Source organism: Anguilla anguilla, chromosome 8 (genome assembly GCF_013347855.1).
Source record: "Anguilla anguilla isolate fAngAng1 chromosome 8, fAngAng1.pri, whole genome shotgun sequence".
Taxonomy (NCBI): Eukaryota; Metazoa; Chordata; class Actinopteri; order Anguilliformes; family Anguillidae; genus Anguilla; species Anguilla anguilla.
In genome coordinates, this window is record NC_049208.1 from 17,506,464 (window position 1) to 17,526,717 (window position 20,254).

The 20,254-nt window shown below is 44.6% G+C and overlaps 1 protein-coding gene across 2 annotated transcripts in view; it reads right to left on the minus strand.

The window, feature by feature from the left end:
- Window positions 1-22: 22 nt before the first annotated feature.
- The window catches only part of LOC118234412 (GTP-binding protein Rheb), a 32,710-nt gene continuing 12,478 nt past the window's right edge, over window positions 23-20,254 (minus strand). For both annotated transcript variants that reach the window (XM_035430928.1, XM_035430927.1), the window contains 6 exons: window positions 15,656-15,723; window positions 14,758-14,840; window positions 7,312-7,368; window positions 7,158-7,205; window positions 4,486-4,567; window positions 23-601 (listed from right to left, as the gene is read on the minus strand). In XM_035430928.1, coding sequence (XP_035286819.1) covers window positions 509-601; window positions 4,486-4,567; window positions 7,158-7,205; window positions 7,312-7,368; window positions 14,758-14,840; window positions 15,656-15,723 — 431 coding nt within the window. In that variant the 3' untranslated portion in view covers window positions 23-508. The remainder of the gene's footprint in view (window positions 602-4,485; window positions 4,568-7,157; window positions 7,206-7,311; window positions 7,369-14,757; window positions 14,841-15,655; window positions 15,724-20,254) is intronic.

Here is a 20,254-nt window from a genome sequence, read left to right on the forward strand (position 1 = left end):
TGCGGACAGACACTAATCAGAATAATACTGTAACAATATACTGCTTTAATGATTACAATCCAAAAACAAAAAAGATTTGAACATTTCACTACACAAGAAAATGAATGCTGGCAACTTTTTTGGCCATAATTATCTTTTAAGAAATACAATATACAAACTGATAAAGGAAGTGTGAAGGGAAACCAAGTAAAAAAGAAGAAATTATTAAAAGGAGAAAAATGGAACATAAAAGGTTCATCTTTCACATCGGAGGTGGGGCTTCACAGGGCGGGGCAGTGGGACATGGGTAAGGGGGGTGTGGCTGAGTAACAGATGCATCCCTATTTCACTGCCCACTTATGAAAGACACACACATTCACACACACACACAAACACATACGCACAAAAAAAACAAAAGTGTGATGTAAAAAAATAAAAATAAAATAAACATTTACATGGAGGAGAAAAACAGGCAGTCAGCCTTCAAGTAGAGGGATATCCCAGCATCCAGTGCGGCGACTGGGCAGAATTACATGAGCGAGCATGGTGGCCTGCCCTGCGGCGCCCCTCCGTCCATCTTTTCAGCCTCCAGGATTATCCTCTTAAACACCTCCACAGCAGTCTGGAGCAGCACAGGAAACAAGAGCGTGAGCCAGCACAGGGTTATTACACAGCACAGTCTGAGACAGGACAGGGGTATTACACAGCACAGTCTGAGACAGCACAGGGGTATCACACAGCACAGTCTGAGACAGCACAGGGTTATTACACAGCACAGTCTGAGCCAGCACAGGGTTATTACACAGCACAGTCTGAGACAGCACAGGGTTATTACACAGCACAGTCTGAGACAGCACAGGGTTATTACACAGCACAGTGTGAGACAGGACAGGGTTAATACACAGCACAGTCTGAGACAGGACAGGGTTATTACACAGCACAGTCTGAGACAGGGCAGGGTTATTACACAGCACAGTCTGAGACAGCACAGGGTTATTACACAGCACAGTGTGAGACAGGACAGGGGTATTACACAGCACAGTGTGAGACAGGACAGGGTTATTACACAGCACAGTCTGAGACAGGACAGGGGTATTACACAGCACAGTATGAGACAGGACAGGGGTATTACACAGCACAGTCTGAGACAGGACGGGGTTATTACACAGCACAGTGTGAGACAGGACAGGGTTAATACACAGCACAGTCTGAGACAGGACAGGGTTATTACACAGCACAGTGTGAGACAGGACAGGGGTATTACACAGCACAGTCTGAGACAGGACAGGGGTATTACACAGCACAGTCTGAGACAGGACGGGGTTATTACACAGCACAGTCTGAGACAGGACGGGGTTATTACACAGCACAGTGTGAGACAGGACAGGGTTAATACACAGCACAGTCTGAGACAGGACAGGGTTATTACACAGCACAGTGTGAGACAGGACAGGGTTAATACACAGCACAGTCTGAGACAGGACAGGGTTATTACACAGCACAGTGTGAGACAGGACAGGGTTATTACACAGCACAGTCTGAGACAGGACAGGGGTATTACACAGCACAGTCTGAGACAGGACAGGGGTATTACACAGCGCAGTATGAGACAGGACAGGGGTATTACACAGCACAGTCTGAGACAGGACGGGGTTATTACACAGCACAGTGTGAGACAGGACAGGGTTAATACACAGCACAGTCTGAGACAGGACAGGGTTATTACACAGCACAGTGTGAGACAGGACAGGGGTATTACACAGCACAGTCTGAGACAGGACAGGGGTATTACACAGCACAGTCTGAGACAGGACAGGGGTATTACACAGCACAGTGTGAGACAGGACAGGGTTATTACACAGCACAGTGTGAGACAGGACAGGGTTATTACACAGCACAGTGTGAGACAGGACAGGGTTATTACACAGCACAGTGTGAGACAGTACAGGGTTATTACACAGCACAGTCTGAGACAGCACAGGGGTATTACACAGCACAGTGTGAGACAGGACAGGGTTATTACACAGCACAGTGTGAGACAGGACAGGGGTATTACACAGCACAGTCTGAGACAGGACAGGGTTATTACACAGCACAGTCTGAGACAGGACAGGGTTATTACACAGCACAGTGTGAGACAGGACAGGGGTATTACACAGCACAGTGTGAGATGGGACAGGGTTATTACACAGCACAGTGTGAGACAGGACAGAGGTATTACACAGCACAGTGTGAGACAGGACAGGGTTATTACACAGCACAGCCTGAGACAGCACAGGGGTATTACACAGCACAGTGTGAGACAGGACAGGGGTATTACACAGCACAGTCTGAGACAGGACAGGGGTATTACACAGCACAGTCTGAGACAGGACAGGGGTATTACACAGCACAGTGTGAGACAGTACAGGGTTATTACACAGCACAGTCTGAGACAGCACAGGGTTATTACACAGCACAGTCTGAGACAGGACAGGGGTATTACACAGCACAGTCTGAGACAGGACAGGGGTATTACACAGCACAGTGTGAGACAGGACAGGGTTATTACACAGAACAGTGTGAGACAGGACAGGGTTATTACACAGCACAGTCTGAGACAGGACAGGGGTATTACACAGCACAGTCTGTGACAGGACAGGGGTATTAGCCATACCCCTCATACAACACAGTACATTATTTCCTTGTTAAGGTAAAATCCATGTTAACATAATTGAACATCTCTATCACAGAGCACCATGTCAGGGGTTAAGCCTCCATGCAAAAGCATACTGCACAGACGTGCGTGTGCTTAAGGTGGTAAAGCTTCATTGCTTTATTTCGCTCCACACACTGCCGCACCAGGTACTCTACGTGCTTCCTTAAGACGCGGCAGCGCTCAGGAACATTAAGCTCCTGCCGCGGGGCCTTTGCTCAGAGGATATCTTCAGCGACGGGAGACAAGCGCGTGGCTCCTGTAACTTAAGGACCATCTGTGCCACACAGCTGGTTGTGTGCGGGTACTCTGTACCCCCTGGGGGGGAAGGTGCCACGTGCCAGCGGCTGCCGTCCGCCAGGCATCGGAGCGCTCGGCACCCGACCAGAGAGAGGCAGGCCTGGCGAAGGGCCGGTAATCGAGGCTTCTGCAGGTCCGGGCTCTGCTGAACTTCTTGTAGGTGCCGACACCGGGATTTTCCGGAGTCTCAACCAACTTTATGCTGACAGTCGGTGGCCTGCCAGCGGGGAAGCACTGAAGCATTCCCCAGACAAACCTAACGTAAAAAGCGGCGGCTTCTCTTTGCTGTTCGGGAGGAAAGTCGACGCTCATGTTTCATTTGTTCAGCCATTGTCCTTGCCCAGGGAGACATCTTACTTTTTAAAGTAAATTGCTTTTTTTCAGGCGGAAACTTGGCAGACTGGATGTTTGCCAAACCAATTAATGTTAAGTAACGTTTGCAAGGTCCCACTGAGCATTTTTTTTTTGATCATTGTTATTCCCCCATTTTCTAACCTTCTACCACATCTGTAGCTTCATTCCAATTCTGTAACATTCACCATGACTTCTGAAGGAAAATTACTACAATTCCCAATCCTCCTTTCACTCTCAGCACCAACGGACTATAACAGTACCTCAGGTACCTAACAAAACAGGCTTTTAGTGGAGCATGCCCATTCCACAGGAGAGTTACACCAATCAAATAAATCGCTGAGTGCACATTTTATACTATCTTGTACTTTCTCATCATTTTAAGTGTAAAAACAGCCTGTCTTTTTTTCCAAAAAATTGGAATAAATTAAATCTCCCTTTAAAACTTTACTACCATATGATACTAAACAGCACCACAGCTGTTTCTGTGAATTAAGTGAGCGATTAAATGCAGGTGCTCAGACGTACTGAATCACTCACTGTCATAATGGAAACACACTGCCCCCTGCAGGAGCTAGAAGACGCTACAGCAAAACTGAATGTGACGCTGTAGCAAATTCAGGGGAACGCAGGAGCAGTCAGATTAAGGCCCGTTTCATACAGCACACACAATGGGCAGAGGGAACCGGTCAGGCAACCCCCACCACGAGCGACGCGACCGCTCCATCTCCACTGTCCTGTGGAGGAGTAATCGACCATACTGTAATTGAATCTTAGAGATTAAAACAGTTCACTCATTCCTTTCTCCCTAGTTAGCCTATGGCTGTAGAGGGAATATGAGCTGACAGTCTATAACAGAATTACAGAAAGGCTACTACAATGCGTTCTGGTCTTGGACAATCGAGCTGCATTTTCCGCACGGTTCCCTCAGTAGAGTCAAGTCAGGAGAAACGGAGGGGTTTCATGAGCAGCGGGGCTGGTGTCAAAGCTGCTGCTGCTCCATCAGGACTCCATTGTGGCTCGAGCCCAGGTTTCACACCTCATGGCTGGCATGGTAACATATCAATGAAGCTCCAATCCCTTCTCTGTGTACATCAAAATAAATTGAGATTCCACACCTTAGACACAAGCCCAAATTCTGCCCAAAGACATGCTCATACCTGGTTTTCTTTAGCAGAGGACTCCATGAAGGCGGCGTTCCAGGACTCGGCTAAAGCCTTTCCTTCTTCACTGCTGATTACCCTGGAGAACACATGAGCAGGAGAGAGACCAGGCTGCTCAAACAGGAGAGACTGAACACAGCCTACAACACAGCCTACAGCACAGAGCAGCATACACTCCCTGTACAGCACCATCTCAACACAGCCTATAGCACACAGCCTACAGCACAGAGCAGCTTACACTCCCTGTACAGCACCATCTCAACACAGCCTATAGCACAGAGCAGCATACACTCCCTGTACAGCACCATCTCAACACAGCCTATAGCACACAGCCTACAGCACAGAGCAGCATACACTCCCTGTACAGCACCATCTCAACACAGCCTATAGCACACAGCCTACAGCACAGAGCAGCTTACACTCCCTGTACAGCACCATCTCAACACAGCCTATAGCACACAGCCTACAGCACAGAGCAGCATACACTCCCTGTACAGCACCATCTCAACACAGCCTATAGCACACAGCCTACTGCACAGAGCAGCATACACTCCCTGTACAGCACCATATCAACACAGCCTATAGCACACAGCCTACAGCACAGAGCAGCACACACTCCCTGTACAGCACCATCTCAACACAGCCTATAGCACACAGCCTACAGCACAGAGCAGCTTACACTCCCTGTACAGCACCATCTCAACACAGCCTATAGCACACAGCCTACAGCACAGAGCAGCATACACTCCCTGTACAGCACCATCTCAACACAGCCTATAGCACACAGCCTACAGCACAGAGCAGCATACACTCCCTGTACAGCACCATCTCAACACAGCCTATAGCACACAGCCTACAGCACAGAGCAGCTTACACTCCCTGTACAGCACCATCTCAACACAGCCTATAGCACAGAGCATATAGCACAGCCTACAGCACAGAGCAACTTACACTCCCTGCACAGTAATGTCTCAACCCACCCGAAGGACCATAAAGCAAGTCATATCTGAATCAATCATTTCACGGATGCAGGTCATGCATCTTCAGGTTTATGAGTCTTGCAAGACCAACAGAAGTGTCCGTAACTGTTACGACTGGGATCATTATTTTACATGTAAATAGCCAATATCAAATCGACTCCCTAAAATGAGCGGCCCAAATTATGGAAATAAACAAGCGATTAAGTCATTTTCCACTATGTAAAAAAGGACAACATAGTCACTTAATCAAAAGCAGGCTGAAATGAATGTATGTCACCAGTGCTGCGTACTTTAAGCCCTCTAAGAAGTCTTCTTCAGCACTCGTTACACGACAGCTAACGATCACAGTGATCATAAAACAAGACCACAGGGGAATTTAATTCCTCACTTCTGCCGCTCCCATTATTAATACTTACATTAATGTTTTATAACAAGCCATTAAACATCTAAAAAGCATTTACACTGGTGTTAAATAAAACCATATAAAAATACCACATTTTGAGATACAGTTGGCAAATAAAATAACACCAATTTAAACTGTCTGCAGTGGGAGTCCATGCACTCCAGCGGTGACACTGCTTCTCAGTGTCACCGCTGGTGAAGCACCACTTTCATTTGGATGTTCATTTCCACCGACTGAAATATTACATTAAAAAATAATCACATTTCCGTTAATGGCAGTGGAAGACATTAGTCACTTCGACCTCACTTGAACTAACTTGCATGTTAAGCAGTGGATGTGGAAATGAAATGAGATTCTCTGTGTAAGGAGGGATTGCTTTACCCCTAACTATCCTGAGGTGCAGAATCAGGGACCCCTTTTAGGGATTGTCTTGAACTCGGGGTGCTTATGCTCCTGGATATAACCAGCTGCCAATCACAACTATAAGTGAGGACTGGAGAAGCTACCCTCCCAAAATGGCAGAAACCTCCATCAGCTACGCCGGAGAACCCTGTTTTCAGAGCACTGAAAAGGATGCATCCATCCGCTCAGAGATGCAGGGAATTATGAGTAAAAATCCTAAATATATTTCGGACCCCAACTAGGCAACTACACAGACATTTTAATTCAATGTAAGAAGTAAAGCATTTTCGAAGCCAGTTTTGAGACTACGCCCATAAGTCCATTCTTATTGTTGTCGTAACAACCATCCCTGCAGTTTTATTCAGTTTGCACAAAGTGCAGTATGAAACGGCTGCATACTTCATATCTTACATCAGTGTGCGTTAATGCAATGCTTTTGTGATGGAAACAATACAAACGAACTAGTCACAGAGCTACTGGGCTCCTCCAAATATGAGAAGAACATTTAGCATTTTTCAGCACTTCTTATTAACTTTTGTTGAAGGATATTAAAAGGCATCCTCTTCAACCTGATGTCATGGTTGAATGTTCAGATAACAGCATTTCTGAAGAGACGTGCCATCACTAATGGACCTAAATATTCTTCAATATTCATTTTTACTTCCAACTAAAGCCCACTTGTGTGCTATGAAAGAAATGCGAAGGATAAAAAAGAAATACATTTTCCGCTGGTTACGCTGGACTGACGGCAAATTCTTTATTAATAAAAATGAGCCACAGGCAGCGTTGTCCTCTGACTGCATGATCTAGCAAATGACAGTTGAGTCCTCCTCACTGGACACACTCACTCATGCTGGAAGTGCTAGAAGTATGACAGCACTTACCGTTCCATATGCAAATCTTTTTTATTCCCAACCAACATAATGGGCACTCTGTTGAAGGAAAGAGAACACACAGAGCACGTCAATTAATGACAGATGGCAGATATTTTAAAATACGTATGGTACGTATGGTTTTCAGATAATCAAGAATACTCACTGAACCTTTCCCACCATATCCAACAGCTTTTCATGAATAACTTTTACTACTTCAAAACTGTAAGACAGGGAAAAGAGGAGAACGGTAATCAGCCAACATGATTAGAACTCAGTGCTCTCCAGAGACAAGATGTAATGCAACTCTCCAAAGGCACAAACACCCTTACAGCATAAACAGTGCAAACTGACCGGAGGAGGTCTACTTGCAACCGCATGTGAAAGATAAATGTTGAAATGACATCAGCGACTACACGCGAAAGCACTTTCCAAAAACAGACGCCATTTTTTCCATTCAGCACCTGGCACTCCCTCTCTCATTCAGAGTTTGGCATGACGTCCCATACCTGCTGGCGGTTTCCCAAATGTGCACCCGCAATGCACTGCAGGTGTACATTAAGTCAAATTTAGGGGTATATCTGCCTCTACAACTGAACTCAATGAATACAAGGGTTCATTTTTTCTTCATAAACAGCTCGCCAAGCTAATTTAGCAAGAAATGATCATTAGGGATTAAGGATAAAGTTTGATTCAAACGAGGCCTTTGTGTTTGCTCTGCTTTAAATATAGGTAGTGCCGATCACTCTTTGTAACTGTGATGAGACCACTGATGTGACTGTGAATGGGGGGTGTGGGGGGTATGAGGGTCTGCTGGGTCTTTTGGTGATCCGGTTTACTCTTGCTTCATACCAGATTTTAGAACGCCCCCCTCCCAGGCTTTGATTCACAGTTTTAACCATGGTGTGGTCCAGTCAGGGATCAGACTCAGTCCTACGCAAGGAAAAAAGACACATTCGGCTGATGTCCCATAGCGGACACAAACTCATGCTGCAGGCAACCAGTCTCCTTTAAAATTAAAATAAAAATTCCTTTTCCCAGATCAAAGATTCTTTGTGCAAAACCCCCTGTTCTCAAGACTCCCAGCTGGGGCACAATTTGCACAGCAGTAGTGAGAGAAAAAGCTCCATAGTGTGGACGGGTGTGCACTGTGGTGTGATCCAAATGCCCCTTGAGTGAAACTCATGTTTCCAAACTAGGACAATGGCCCACTGCTTAGTTTGGATGGGTTCTGGTACCGTTACTTTGACCACAGCATACAGCAGGGCTGCCCAACCCTGTTCCTGGAGATCTACTGTCCTGTACGTTTTCATTTTAACCCTAATTAGGCACAACTGATTCTATCAGTTATCAGCTCAACCGCATCTCTAGCTGTTGAATAAGGCGTGCTTTGTTAGGTTTGGATGGTAGATCTCCAGGAACAGGCCAGGTTTGCAGTCCTGGTGTACAGCATCCTCAAATGATGGACTTGTGGCTCAAACCAATGTCTAAATCAGGATTACTGAGGGCTGAAGGATTCTCTTAACAGTTTTCAGTCCAGAACTCATGTTTACAAATGTTTACACGCTTTACTTTCATTTCATTATTTTCCAGCTTCAAAATTTAAGAAAAAAAGGTGATTACACATGGAATTCAATGACCGTCACATCCCAGCAGACGCATTCTCAGGGGGAATACTGTTTCACATGCTCACCGCAGGCGTATACAAAAGCAGAAACGGGTTATATAGCAGGGCTATACAGAACTGTACCCATTCTGTGAGGTGACCTTGTAATTCTTTTCAATGACCAATCACAGAGGAGAAAGGGTCCAGTTTGACTTAAGGTGAGTCATTCTTGGCCTGTCACCTTGGCAGATGGGGTTAGCTACAGGGGGCCTTCAAATGAACGCATGGCCCCTTTGAGGCACAACACTGCTTTTAGCTATGCAGGTCAAATAAAGATGGATATTCCTTCACACTGCCCAAGGTTATGCTTCTCTTCTATGTTTCGTCCTTATGCACAATCTAACAACAATTTTGTTCCGGCCTTAACTTTGCACAGTCAGGTTAGGGGAGTGCAATATTTCCTCTTTAATAATGCAGCACTTTACATTACTGCTAGACATATTTGAACTTGTGCTGTGTGAGAAATTACAAAAGAAAACCTTCCTGAAATCTGTCACTCAAAGATAAAGGTCACTGCCTTCAAACTACACAGATTTCATACCGTTAAAAAAATCACTGGAGTATTCGAAAAAGCTGTACACAACACTGAGAGACAAAAAACACAATATTATTCATTTTAATTGCTGCAGGCTTTCATTAAATTTCCAATTAAGAGGGAAATGTCCTGTTTAGAACTGAACAGATAATGGATACTCCAAGGATTTAGTCTGTGTGTGGGGAAAACGCCATGAAAGCCAGCAGAGTGTTTGCTATTCAAGGTCAGGCCCAGTCTGAGCCGCCTGCCTTCCTCACACCAGCCAGTACGGTCACAGATAATACGCTCAGTCTTCCAAAATAAAACACAAACATACACAAATGACTTCTTTTACAAAAGGACAAAGAGGCAGAATTTACCACAAATTTCTCACAAAGACAACCCACATCCATTATAGAATTCCTAATCCTCTTTCGTGAAAAATTGAATTTAGGCTACAAAAACTACAGTATGTATGCTATGTTATATGCATACATTAAATGGCATATGTATTGCATTTACATTTTTACCCACACATGCAGGCCATTGTTTTTACTGCACCTTAAATAATCCCTGCAAAATATACCAGTAAACAAAATGTAGTGGTTCATACTTTTTTGCAATGCGCCTTTTAAAAGTGCTGCTATACATTGCATGATTTGGATACTACATAATATTATACAAAAGCATAATTTTCTATTTGTTTAACCAAGGGCTGTTACTGTTTGCATTTTCAACATAATACAGCATGCAATTCTGTTAGGCAGCCCATAATGCACTGGGGCCATATTGCACACTACCATAAAGGATTGGTTTCCACACACTGGCAGAGTGTCATTAAGTTGTGGGTGGGTTCAGCTGACTGCTTCACCAAGCATGCATTATCTCCACATGACAACAAGCTTTAATTAATTCATTAATCTGCATTGACTTTCCAGTATAAACTACTGCGTAAGTTGCCCTAGAAAAGGGCATTCCCAAATAAATAATTAAAATGAAAAAAGTTTGCAAATACTCAGTGATGGGGCTCAAATCGACTGGTTAATTAGGCACATCAATTTGAATCACTGGATTGACATTTAATGCATTTTACACTGGAGGACGGAAAGCAAAAATAATTGGATTTTTGCCCACAATTCAGTGCCTGTGCAAATGAAATCTTGATTAGCCATCAGTTTTGCTTTTATTATTTTTGTGATTTAATTGCAAATTCATTTTTAAATGGAGATTATATAATAACATCCTTCCATTATTAGCCTGACTACATTTATATATTCATGAACATATCACTTTTTCGGCACAAGAAAAAGAAAATATGAAAGTTCCAATAAAATGAACAGAAATGATTAAAATGAATATATGTCCAGGAAAGATAAGAATCTCAGAAAGGGCTTGGTGAGAAAGCTCTCCTATTATTACATAAATAATCAATTTCAGCAAAAACATTATATTCATGGACCAAAAGTGCATAATTACACAAATTAAATGTTTTGGAAAATGATTTAAAAACTGAAGAAATTAGGCTAATATACAAAGTCAATTAGAGAACAACATTTTATTGGTTTACCAACTAATTTATCTGTATGTATTTAAAAAACAAGGATTTTCACGTCAAGTTATTAATATTTATTACTTCACACACCAAATCCAAATCCAAATCCTTTGTGAACACTACATCCTTTCAAATTCACTGTATCTAGTCACTGTAGTGCCCTATAGTCCGATATTAAGTCCTGATCATAGCCATGGAAGTACAGATTCAGTCAGTGGTATGACCCTGTTTCACAGTGCAACAGTGACTCCTCTGGTCAGAGGGGTAATTGCAATTTGCTTGTGCCATCTGCACATGAAGTCCTTCTCCAACACAATGACCATGCAGCGTAGCTGATGGACTGTGGAATGAAAAACATGACTGAGTGGTTGAACCTCAGAGGACAGCAAATACAGTAGCTACTTCTCTGGGCTTTCCCAAATTGGCAAACAATGTTGCAGTGGGCCAACAAATATGATTATGTGTTCAACATGTGGAGAGAAAAATAAAAACTGAAAATTAGTATAAAAAATGTCTCTCCCAAGCATGAAAATTCTAAGATGAGGGTTGAACCTGGACCTATGGGACTACCGGCCACACTCCTGGGGAGTGTTATTTACTGACTGAGCCAAATACACTGAACAAAATGATCCAAACTAACAAAATGAAACTAGGTGCCGTCATGGTTATTATCATCAGTAAATTCTGCAGAATTCAATATGTACATCCTGCATAATGTAATCTGATGGGAATAAACAGTTCTGTAGCAACACTAATATGGCACATAAATCACTGAATATTAGCAGTGCTCCCAAAGATCAGCCATTATAATGAAAAATCGCTGAAGACACCCGGCTTCTCCATAAAACAAAAAGTAGATGCATCTGTCTTTTAAGGATGTTAAACAAAAATTTACCAAATAATTCCTGCAAAGCATTCTGGAACATAAACCAACTTTCACTGATCGATACGAGTGTTGGTTCATCATGCAGCAATTATGAAAACATTTCAATCACACTTTACAGCCTGATCAGACTACACAGCATTATCACATAGAAGATCCTGTTTATAGACACTACAACCGAGTCTATAAATACAGGATATATAGATATCCTGTACACACACACACACACACACACAGGAGATATAGCGTGCAGATCGGTATTTAGGACCTGTCTTGTGAAAGCATTTCTCCAGTAGAATTTCACTTCATCTGATTCAATTACAATAACACTCACTCAGCTGACTGAAAATAACAATGGTATGCCACTGGAGGGGTGCGTGGCCATGGTCACGGGCACCATTCATAAGTTCAGCCATTCACAAAAATAACTCTGAAAGGCCAGTAGCAGTATCAGTCAAGCAGCTGACAGCGCTTGCCCAATCACAGTTCAAAACACGATGGCCACCATTATGACAGACAAATGCATTCACATGCATTCGTCTCATGTGACATTTATTTGGCTGCCAAAGGTCATCTTCAGTGAGTGCAAGGCACCCTCTGTCATCTGCCAATTTGAATGATGATCACGTTTTAGGAATAATGAGCGAAAATCAATGGGAAATGGAAATCAGGTGATCTGAATATATGAACTGTGTGTCGCTCACATCTTGAGTCTGTGTGTATGTTACCAGAGCTACCTCACACACACACACACACACACACACACACAGACACAGACACAGACACAGACACGCACACACACACGCAAAGGTACATCCTGTTAGCAAATAAGAATCTCCAACAATACAGTTTACTACACACACACACAAAGAAGGCATACACTGACTAAATAGTTTGGTTCAAAAATGAAACCTTCATGAAAGGGAGCAAATATCTGTAATCCGTTTTAGTGGGTCGATATCTGTCATGACCTCCTGGTGATTAATGAATCATTAATGAATTTCCAAAAACAAAGCTGCACTGACAGGCACAACAACCATCATGTTTTTGGCTTGCTTTCAGAGCTCACTACCATCTGCAAAAACCCGGTCAAACTTTACCATCACTGAACCAGGACAAGCAAGAAGGAGAGACACTGTCATATATCACAATACAAAATGGCCTCTGATATTGGAGCAGGTCAGAGGCTAACTAGCATAGCTGCTCAGTGTGAAGCGTGTCGGCTAAAGGAAACGAGTGATCGTCATTACTCATATACGCATCTTCGATAACAGTGGGAAAACAATGAGGCGCACAATTCCCAGGCAAATGCCAACGAATCTGTACGTAATTTTCATAATTCACTGCAAGAAATAACAGATCGCCCATCAAGTGAATTAGCGCAACTTGCAGCCGGACCTCATTACCTTTCAATTAGCACTAGGAAACAATTCCACATTTAGTCCTTCATCCTCACTAAACTACCAGTGTGATCTACTAAGATAGATCTAACCTTGTGCACTCAAGTCTCTTTAGATGTTAAAAGCCCCTTTGTTTACAACAGCACACAGTGTGCACAAAGAACATTCAGCTTGTAATTTGAAGTAGAATCAGTGGATTAGTTTTATGTTGCAATTTTCGTTGAACATGTCTAAAGCACATAAATGATTCTCATTTATCGTGAATTGCTGTAGGAGATTCTCATTGTCTAATGCACATAACTGGGGTTTAAATTCAGCTGCATGCTTTCTGCGTAGTGCCTGTACAGATTTAAAATGTACTCTGGAGTGAAGTGAAAAGTTGGCCATATTTTACACACAAGTTGTTGGCGCTTACCAGGATGATTTATAAATGTTCCATAAATCCAACTTTACACGAGGTCCTACACAGTAAAGTGTTCAAAGTTAATTCCGCTGTGACACAGCTTGTGAGTCCAAAAGAAAAGCAAATGTACCTTATGTGAGCCAAACCTAGCTGAGCTGATTTATCACTGATCATTTCTCTGTGTACAGAACCTCTATCCTGTTAGGCTGATGTACTGTTCTATGTTAAGCCTAGGAAAGAATTGATTGGATGGATTCTTTAAAAAAACATCCCACCCTGAACAGATTTTTTACTGTCCACCATCTTTAGTTGACATAGGATGAGCAGCAAAAGTAAATCAATCCGACTCCTATTTTCCCCACAATAAAACCGTGTCTTATATCTGATATATGACTCTATAGCCGCACTCACAAAGTGCTCTGTGCCAGAGCCTTCTTTATGGGCTCCCACTTATAGTGCCACATCACAGAAATGTAAACCTGAGCTCGCTCTTCCTCAGAGGCTGATTAAGTACAAATGTTAGAAAAGTGAAGAGGCAGAGGAGGAATGCCTGGATTTCATTACACAAGCGTGCAGCGCTCCACATCAGTGTGCCACACTCCCTCACACACACTCAGACACACACACACAAACACACAAACACACATACTCATACACACACATACAAACACAAAGACACACTCAGACACACACACTCGCACACACACGCTTGCGCACACACACACACACACCCACACACACAAACACAAAGACACACTCGGACACACACTCGGACACACGCACACACATACACACGCATTTTGTAACATCAAGTCGGCTCATTTGTATTTATTATTCCAGTCATAACATGCTGACGGAATATTAATTCCATGCAATTATGCTGAAGTACACACAGCATATTTTATATCCACACATCGTTCCATATGTGATAAAAAAACTTCATCATCACCGTTCCCTCCAGAGGAGGAAGCGAATGCCGGGATGCATTTATTCAGGCGGTGGAATAAACACATTACACATACACATTCATAAATACATAATTCAGCGGCTGTCGGGGTGCAAATTCTTCACATTTGTACGAACACTGCAGGATTTTTGAGCCTTCACAGGATTCTCCATGTTGTTTGATGACTCCTCTAATCTGAAGCCGGTCTGAAGAAGAGCATAAATAAATAAGAAAGCATGTCTGCTCACCTTTTGTTGGATGTGACTGAATAAACCAGGATGTATCCATTGATGTCTATAGAATACGTCTGAGGGAAGATTGAGTATTCGTCCTGGAGGGAACGGTGCCGTTTGTGAGCGATTTGCAGCAAAAAAAAACAGAAGAGAAATGAAACATGAGAAAAGACTACTGTAAGTCCACGTTCAAATACAAACTGATGAAAGCACAGCCTGTATGTGACCTGCAGGGTTGTGGTACATTACACTGCCAGATAACATATTGCCATGTGATATAGCGTAAGCACACACATATGAGCCATACTGGAATGTTCAAGGTGGTGTGGTGGTTCGGGATCTGATCCAATGGGCACTGCTAGTCTGATTCCCAGACAGGGCGCTGCCATTACACCCCTGAGAAAGGCACTTCCTCCAGTAAAAACCCAGCCGTATAAAGGGATTTACCCAGAATGCTTTAAAAAGGAGCTAGAGTACGTAAGTCACGCTGCATAACGGAGCCTGCCGAACACATGCAGTAAGCACCGTGCTGCTGGCCTCATTTTAAACAACGCATTTAAATCAGCGCGCAGCACCCGGATACTGTACGCTTTCACAGCGCATTATTTAACATCACTGTTATTACTGAACGCTTTGAAGGGAGCGAGCGCCATTAAATCCACAGCGTATGCTGGAATTACAGGCTCCAGACTACGCTTAAAAGCCAGTGTCTGAAAAAAAAGAAAAAAGAAAGCTCACACAGCTACAAAAACACTTACGGGGACATGCTCTGAAAATGCGCTTTCTGCATTAGCCTGGTTTTTAGACGCATTAACGTACAGTGGCCAGGGAAGGAACAGAACCAGTGTGTCTGAGGACTCTTTGTGTTGGAGGCGAGGAAAGTGCACTTATCAGCACGCGCTGCCCGTCTTACCTGGCCGGCCGTGTCTACCAACTGCAGGTGGTACTCCTGCCCGTTGACGGTGATCATTTTCGTAAACGCTGCGGAGGAGAGGGAAGAGCGATCAAGCACTGAGGACCTCCTCCCCACCGGCACACGGCTTCCTCGGGACACGAGCCCGGTTTCCCGCGGCAACGGCAGCGGGCCGTGAGGTGGGCTAGAGAGCGCCCCCTGCAGGCTCCTGTACCTGTGGCAGTATATAAACGGGGTGTTTTTGAAGGGAATGCTGGGCCTTTTCTGCAGCCCTCCGCGTGTCCAGTATAAGTCCACACGCTGCTCACCGAGTGACAAAATGGCCGCCACGAGAGGCTCTGCAGCTAACGCCGCCGCCGCTAAACCCAGCTGGCTGAAGTGATGCCAGTGGCTATCAAATCTCAGTATAACAGCACTTCTGCCAGCCCTGAGATAGGATAGGTTATTAGATGCACCTGCACGTGGCTTATATAAAAACATGTACAGACTTTCAGCATGTGCTTTTAAAATATGGATTATTCCACTGAGTTTGCGCTGAGGGGCAGTGCATGATAAAAACACCTTTGGGAATAACAACAGCTTCATAAATGCTGACAACTACAAGACATAATTCCCTTTATATCAAAATGCATGGCCACTTAACCACTCTAAACATATTTGATATCGATAGGCCTATATTAGATTAAGCAAACATGAATATTGCGGGAGATCATGCACTTACTGCGGCAGTTGCTTCAAGCAAGTGCTTAAATATTCAGGTCCATTTAGTAACGCTATGATCTCCAAATGTTTACACAAAACGCCAAGAATGAGAAGAACACAGCGCAGAGTCCCTCGGGCGACCCTAGGGAATTACCCAAACTCAAACTAGATTACATCAATTTGAGGCCAAATTCTTCACATTAGTAAGCTTTTAAAAATACACGCATTTCAAATTCAATTATATTTCACTGTAACTGGACCTACAAAGTAGCGTTCTGGTTTTAGGTTTAGGTTAAATAAGTTCAGTTGTAACTGACATGACAGGGTATTTTAGGGGCTACCTTATTTCCTGCCTCAAAGGAAATCAAGTAACCCAGAAGGGATGGGCAGCCCTGGTGTCTGAATCACTAGGAGACCAAGCTGACCAGGACCTGCATAGATCCACTGAATCTACAGTCACATGGATGGGCTAAGATCAGGTGGGGAGTATAAGGTGAGTCATCCAGATTACGTAGGGATCTATGTGAACCTGCGCTCTGCGTCTCCTAGTTACACAGACCCAGTGAGGATAAGGGCATGCTTCAGTTGCGGAATTCGCGGTAAAAACTGGCATATATTACAGAGCAGGATGAAGAAGAACAGCAGATTTAAATACAGTAACAGCCAAACTGGTGCTTGTGACGGCAGCCAGCAATTATTCAATCAGCAATGAAAGCTCTGGAGTGGGGCACTCATGTAAGGCACTTCACAAGATGCATCTAATTATAAAACTACACCCTAGATTTAACACTGTAATTATATCACAGCCTTGCCTGAACTGAAACAGCACACAGTCGTGCAGTAACCGTCCGTCAGCAGTGAGCATAATCACAGTTCAGCCTGTGGCTGGCAGCGAGCGCACTGTACAAGCCTGAACAACAAAAGAGCTCTTACAGAACGGCATTCTGGGACATCACCTTCAGGCAAAGATCTTCAACTTGATGTGGAACAAAACCCGGTGTGACCTGACCAAACATTTGGGTTAGCCTACATTCCAAATTAGAATTCCCAATCTTAAACACAAGAAAGAACAACTGGGAGGCCCTCAGCTTTGGGATCTGGGTGGTGAAGCTAAAGTTGGACAGGGATGAGAATGAGATCACAGCTCACAGAGCCCAGGAGGACTGCAGACCTACCGCTTCTCCTTCCTAAGGAGGTCCTAACTGGACCCTGGTGAGCGACTGGGAGTGGGAGTTTGTCACATTCTGTTCTTTGGTGACCATTCAAGCTGATACAAGGCTCTGGACACTCTCAAGGTTTAATAGCATGCTACTGGTAACAAGTCCTGAAACAACAATGAGCTCGCCGTGCCCTTTGACCCCATATTGTAAAAATAAAAACACTGAGAGAAAAGTCATACCTCAACACTGGTGTCCATCTTACAGATTTGTCTCACTGTATCTAAACCACAGCATTGCAACCTGAAAGGGCTCCTGTTAAATGCTATGCAGGGTTAAGGAAACTATTAAATATTCAGAATTATGAGGCACAGAGTACTTTCCTCCACAAACTGATGATGAAATAATGTCTTGCGCCTCAGGGGGTGGGGTTAAACTGGCTTTCTCCGAGCATGTTTTTGTCCCAGCTGTATTCATTAACACCACCCACTGTTCTTCTCTCACTAATGGCATCCCTCTTTTTTTAATCACACTTTTTTCCTACTGCTGCTGCATCCGCTCAGCGCGTTCCGCGACTCTCTCCATCTCTCCCGCTCGCCTTCCATTTCGGCCTGCTCGTCTCACAGGCCTACCGCAACCTGAGCTCTGAAAGCCCTTCAGAGATGCACAAGAATAGCAGTGCATATTTACATTTGAACCACTCTGCAGACACTCTTATCCAGTGCGACTTAAATTCTTTACATATAACCCATTTACATAGCTGCCTATCTGCTGAAGCAATCCGGGCTAAGTACCTCGCTCAAGGGTACAACGGCAGAACCCCACCTAGGAATTGATCCTGTGACCTTAAGAGTTACAAGCGCGGCTATCAAAGCATTAACAGTACAATGCCCGCCCTAGTACAGTCATTTCATTTAGAGTCACTGAAATTTCTCAAGGCAGCAAGTGTCCTGGGAGCTGAACAGGTTCGTACTGTTCGCCCCCCCCTCCGCCCTCACCTCACCTCGGAAGACCCCGGAGCCGCGGCCAAAATCGCTGCGCCTGCACCGCGGCGCTCCTTAACGAACCCCCGCCTCGTTAAGGCAGCGCATCCACAGAGGCGTGTTGGCTGGGGGGGGGGGGGGGTCCTGTCAGATCAGGTTAGCGCTGCAGCAGTTTCAGGGCACCCCAGCCAGCGGCCGGGGCTATTAATAGCGGGGAGAGACTGCAGAGCGCAGCAGAACGGGAGGAAGTGGCGGCGTGACTGCCACCGCACCGCTGGTACAGAACAAGCACAGGAGTCTCAGCGCACACACAACCGCCCCTCACCTGGAAAAGGAGCAAAAGTTAGTGTGCATGCATAGTTAGTGTGGAGGGGGGGGGGGGGCACACAGGGGGTAAGAGCCCCTGAGGACACAGCTACCCACACCTGCCCCTACCTGGTGACCAAGCATCACCCCAAAAGCCCTTTTTTGAGGCCCTTCTCGCTCTCTTGGCTCACTCATCTCTGGGCTCATCCTGCTGTTCATCTGCTACTCTTTCAGCTCTAGCAAATCCAGGCCTTGACCCCCAAAGCCTCAGAGGTTCTGTAGACAAGCCCTTCCCATCTCTGACTCACGCCCCCCGAGCCCCTTCCAATAGGCTTCTGCTCTTTTCTCCCGTTTCAACACTGCCACACATGTAAACCTGCTGTGTGCAAAGAAACATCTCCAACTGTTAGATGAGCATAATTCTTGCGGAGCTACAACACAATAAACCAACAACATACCATTACTGTTAGCACTTTGATATTGACAAGTGTCAGTAGATTCACGAAAAAAGCTGAGGAATCACCTCCAAAGTACATCAGTCACCCTGGGGGGTGCATCATCGGTGCACGCACACAGAGTCTGCACCTTCATGGTATAGGGCAAAGCTTAATCTGTCTCAATCTCTCATTTGCCCCGGTTCTTCTTTGAAGTTTCTATTGCCACAGAAAGCACTTATTTTCATGGGAGAAGAGTCTCCCTGTGGCTCTGTAACAGACAACAAAGCAGACAATTTCTTTTTTAAAAAGGGTCAAGAGGCACCCGAAGAGACATCAAGCACTGTTAGCATCTTGTACGGTTCCCCAGATGCTCTAATTTGCCAAACTGATTCATGTTCAACCATTCACAAGCGCTGCGCTCTGTCGCTACAAAGCAGGCATGCAATGCATGCTGGGATACCACCTAGACCTGTCTGCCACTTATGATTCACTACACTAAGAACACAATCGTAAAGGCAGTCAACACTCATTAACTCATTAATATAGACTGTGTGTTGGAGTTACTGCAGGAATTAGAATCACGGATCTGGACTTGAAAGGAAGCCAGTCTGAATTCCAGGAAAGACACTGCCATTGAGCCCTTGGACAAGATTCTTTTTTTTTCTTTTGGAAATTTGGACGTGTCCAATTCCCATCCAAATTTGGTATGGCCAATTGTCTACAGACACAGCCGTGTTCATGCTCGAACCTCACTCCCGATTCAGGAGAGTGTAGACGTCCACGGACTTGTAGGCATCCAAGACACATAAAAACTTCTTTTACACCACCGACTACAGCTAAGTTCACATAGCGGAGTCAGAGGAAGACCTTTCATACGCGGCTTTAGCCTGCAGCCCAGGGGCGCCCAACCCATCTGCAGATGTCACCAAACAGCGATAAACGTGGACCCCTAACCGACTGAACCCTCCCATACTCCGGGTGTGCAAAGCACTGTAAGGCCACCAGCCACAGCTG